The sequence below is a fragment of the Olea europaea genome, chromosome 15 (assembly GCF_002742605.1).
Source record: "Olea europaea var. sylvestris chromosome 15, O_europaea_v1, whole genome shotgun sequence".
NCBI lineage: Eukaryota > Viridiplantae > Streptophyta > Magnoliopsida > Lamiales > Oleaceae > Olea > Olea europaea.
In genome coordinates, this window is record NC_036251.1 from 31,059,281 (window position 1) to 31,063,819 (window position 4,539).

A 4,539-nucleotide genomic window follows, 5' to 3' on the forward strand; every position below is an offset into this window, starting at 1 on the left:
CATTTCTATCGACTTATATTTTAGGAACTTAAAAAGAAACTCAAATAAAGGCCTAAGGATTTGTCACATTCTAAAATTAGCTCCAGTCATTAGCAAACACCTAGTGTTATGAATAGTATAAGATAATATCTAATCACCTTACCATGGCATTATTAAAAAATAAAAAATTGAATGAACAAATTTCTGGTAACCAATGTTATAAAGCATAGTTCAGGTATTAATAAGAAAAAAATATGGGGTCGACCAGCAAGTCTAAAAGTTATTTTAACAATTTTTAAATTTAATTTTTTGTAACCCTACAATGGGCTACAATTTTTGGATTGATTCTTATTTTTTTTTATTTATTTTTTTTTTGTTCAGAACTAATTCATTTTCCTAGACATTGCTAATAAAATTTGCAGATTTTTGTTAAACCAAATACACGAGTTTTTGTGTCAGAAGCATGACAGAAAGGTAAAGAAAGAAAAGAAAAGAACTGTCAAGTGTGAAGAAGAAGACTCTCTCTGTCACAGACACAGAATTTTTTAGTATGAATTCTATTGGGCATTTTGGCATCTTTTGATATTATTATCCAATTTCCCTCTACCTCAATCTCTATATCTACTTCCTGTTTGGTGTAACTTAAAAAACTTAAAGAAATGTTTAAGTCAAAGTTAATAATTAATTTTTAATTACCTATTATAAGATTTACAATTTTTATCAATTTTTAAAATGTAAGTGTGTTTGATCCCAATGTTTATTAATAATGTATTAATAATATTTTTTGAAGAATGTGTGATTTAAAAGTAAAGAAAAATTGGGTTTGCTAATGTGTGGTTGAAAATGAGTTTGGGGGAAGAAATAGAGTTTTCAAAAATGGGAATCAAAAAGGTACATTTCATCAATTTTTATCAAAATTTAGTAAAAATATGATTTTAACTACGTCGAAAATAAGCCCTTGACCTCTCTCAATCAAATTTTATCAAATTATTGTAATAATAGATATCAAAAATATGATGAAACATTTACAAAGATTCTTTTCGATTCACCATTGATGTTTAAAATGTACAGATAATGTAACTCGAACACCTATATTGCTCATTGTTGAAATTCTCTTGAGATTTGATGTGGTAAGACAATGTAACTCGAACACCTAGCTATGTGTGGCGTGAGGTAGTCAAAAGTATTGTAAATGTTCAAAATCTAATATTAATGTAACCTGGACGAATATTGCTCGTTTACTGAGATTTTCTCGGCATTGAGATGGTGTCACCTTCATGACACTAATGATCGTGCCGTTCAAAGTGTTCAATAATGAGTAAAATTTCAATGAAGTTTCCAAATTCATTCAACAGGAAAGAAAAAAGACTATTGAATATAACTAACTCTAAGTAGATTTCCTGAATATTTTTAGGTATGAAGTAAAATTGAATAGTTTGGATTAGTTAAGGGAGAAAGGGCACAAATTCTGTAAGGATATTGGGAACTAAATCCATCTATTTTTGGGATCATATTGGGAAAAAATAGTAAAGATGATAATAACTTTACCATTTACATTTACAGGTTAAACATTGCTGGAAACTTGACCAGCTGTGACTGTGCATGGCATCCCCAATTAGGTAACTTGTTTGTTTCCTGTGATAAATTCATATAATCAATTGTTGGTATTTATATTTTATTAAATGAATATATGTGATTATTATAATAATTTAAATTTTTAGATGATTTAATAAACATACTATCATAACCAAATAAAAAAAATGTGAATTTAAGTGTTCAGTCACTGACTCATGAAAATTGTGTAGATCTTTAATCAGAAAATGATCCGATCTGCACTAATTTGCATTTATATTGTTTTTCAAATAATCATGAAGACGTACATGAACGGAGATGATTTACTAGCTACTTCTTAGTTAAACTATCTTTGCGAGTCAGATTAATTCTTAAATAAATTTAAGAACCCAAATCTGAATTTTTATGTAAGCAATTATCCATTCCATAGGATTGCAAGGCGCAACTTGAGAAAAAATTAATTATGTTAATCTAATTAAATTAATGTTAACAGTAAAACTCGTTACGATATATAGATATACACACACACACACACTTTGATAGATGCAGATGATCAACATTAATTAAGGATAAGTTTTTCACCCTTGTGATCATATAATCAATTCATGTGTATGATTGATTGGGAGGATTAAATTCAAGAGAATAGCTGCAAAATGCATATATTTATATTAATGTCAGAAATAACATGAAATGACGTATAGAAATTAAGCCGAATAGAATATTTCGATAATTAAAGCTAAAATAAGTAACAAATTCAAGAGAAATTAATTAACATTAATATTAGACCTGAAATTAGCAACATAAAGCTAAAGGAACTCAACACACTCACTCTAGTTTACACATATATTCTCAAAGCAGTACTGCAGGGTAATGCTACTAATCAAAATAAATAAAGAAAAAAATATATTTACTCCTATTAATTAATTCTAGGGTTTTCAGCAGATCTTGATTAGGAAGTAGGAACCCTTAGCCTTTAGTTTGTCCATTTCTGAAAGTTCTCATTTTGGCTTAGGTTTTAGTCACAGTGTCTTTATATGAAGCTTAACTTACACATAAAATTTAAGAGCGCTCAGTTGATGATAACTTAACTGAAGTTATGCGATAGCGTTCAGTAGAGCCAAAGCCGATAAATATTATTTATAAGGGATTGTTTGTGGAAGAACTGAAACATGAAAGATCAGTCCAAGAAGCTTCACCAGTACTCCATTGATCATTTCCTGGCATTCCTATTGATTGACTTGGCAAATTCAACTTCGAGGAATTTTCTTCCATTTTCACTGATGTAGTGTTCTGATTTAGCATTGAGCTTGAAAGTTTAGGCTGTGCCCCCTGGCTGGTTTCACCGGCGAATCTAGATTGCTCATCTCCGCCTTCGAAATGGTAAAGCGCCGCCAGAGATGGATCCATACTACCCAAGAAAGGATATTGCTGATGAAACCTCCACTGCTCAATGCCAGCATTTGATAAAAGGGAAGCTATTCCAGATCCACCACCAATGCCGCCACCTCCACTACAACTTCCACCGCCAAGATAATTACTTCCCATCTGAAAATTCATCTCGCTAATTGGAGCTGAAATTCCACTGTAATTTAAGCTTATATCACCAGTAGTATAGTCGTCGGTAAGTTGACCTAAAGGAGACATGAAGAGTAGAGGTGGAAATTGAGGGTTCAGGCCTAAAATACTTGCCGGTCCGGTACTGTTGGATGAAACGGTACCGATACCGGTACTGGTGGAGTTAGAGGTGGTTTGCCTGTCGTTATTGGGCCGCGCCGGAGACTTTGAACTCGTAGATTTACTTCTTTTGTTTCTCCGGCAGCCACCTCCCACCGGAACACTTCTCAGAGCGCCACCTCTAGTCCAGTACCTTCTACAGGTCTTACAAAAGTGTCGAGGCTGAGTAAGACTATAATTGTTGAAATAGCAAAATTTTGTATTTGCCGATTGACATCTAGGGCATTTAAGGGCAGCCTCCGGCATTGGTATGTTGGCCAACCGGGCTCTCTCCGCCATCGATCGCGGACGGATCGAACCTGTGCCACCACCAGCATGAGGCTGAGCTGAAGATGGAGGCGATGGCGGCGGCTGTGACAGCAAAGGGTATGTGCTGCTACTACCAAAAATTTGACTATTCTGATGCTGCAAAAAAAAACTCAGAAAAAGCAGAAAATGAAACAACTGGTATATTCAAGAAACTAAAGGCGTGAATAATAAACAAAAAAATAAAAGATCATGAGATAAACAAAAAGAAAAAGAAAGGGATCAAGAAGAATATTTTTCTTTTGAATTTTGCTTTTTTGGCAAAGAAGCCATGGAAGTATATATTAAAAAAACCCTAACCTGCTGCCAGTTGGCTGGATCAAGATAAGCTGGAATTGAAGAAAAACCCATTGTTCTTGATGATCTTTCTCTTTTTTATAAAGGTTAATTGGTTTTGGAGGTGTATAGCGGAGAGAGAATCACATCAACTCTATAAAAAGAGGAGATAATAAAGGGAGAATGAGAATAAGGAGCTAAAATAAAGGAGGGCGCTTTCTCAGTCTATATATATACTTACATTTACTCTCTCTCTCCCTCTCTCTCTCTCTCTCTCTCTCTCTCTTATCTCTCTCTCACACACATGGTTAATATGTTCTCTCTCTGTCTGATTTTGTTAATAAATTTAGGGTTTTTCTTAGCGTTTAAGCTTCTGTTTTTGAGCTTGTATGGTGGGACGTTGCTACAATTGCTCTAGAAAAAGTTGCAATGTGATTTTCATTTTAATATATAATTTAGAGAGAGAAAGAGAATGTGTGATTGTGATGGCAATTAGCATTTATTTAAGAGAATCTTACTTTCTCAAGAAAATTAGTTAACTAATCTAAATAATTGCTTATAATTTTGTGCCAAGGAATTAGGTATTTGGTGGAACCAAGGATGTCCCGACTGAATGCAACTTTTCTCCTCTCTCTCTCTCCCCCCGTCCCTCCCTCCCTCTCTAGCTTTCTA

At 33.6% G+C, this 4,539-nt stretch overlaps 1 protein-coding gene across 1 annotated transcript; it reads right to left on the reverse strand.

Annotated features, from left to right (window-relative positions):
- Positions 1–2,324: 2,324 nt before the first annotated feature.
- On the reverse strand, positions 2,325–4,112 carry LOC111410873 (dof zinc finger protein DOF2.4-like). Its single transcript, XM_023041460.1, has 2 exons — positions 3,892–4,112; positions 2,325–3,690 (listed from the first exon to the last, which is right to left on the reverse strand). Exons 1-2 carry the CDS (start codon positions 3,940–3,942, stop codon positions 2,689–2,691), a joined length of 1,053 nt encoding a protein of 350 aa, XP_022897228.1. The 5' UTR covers positions 3,943–4,112; the 3' UTR covers positions 2,325–2,688.
- Between the last annotated feature and the right edge of the window lie 427 nt (positions 4,113–4,539).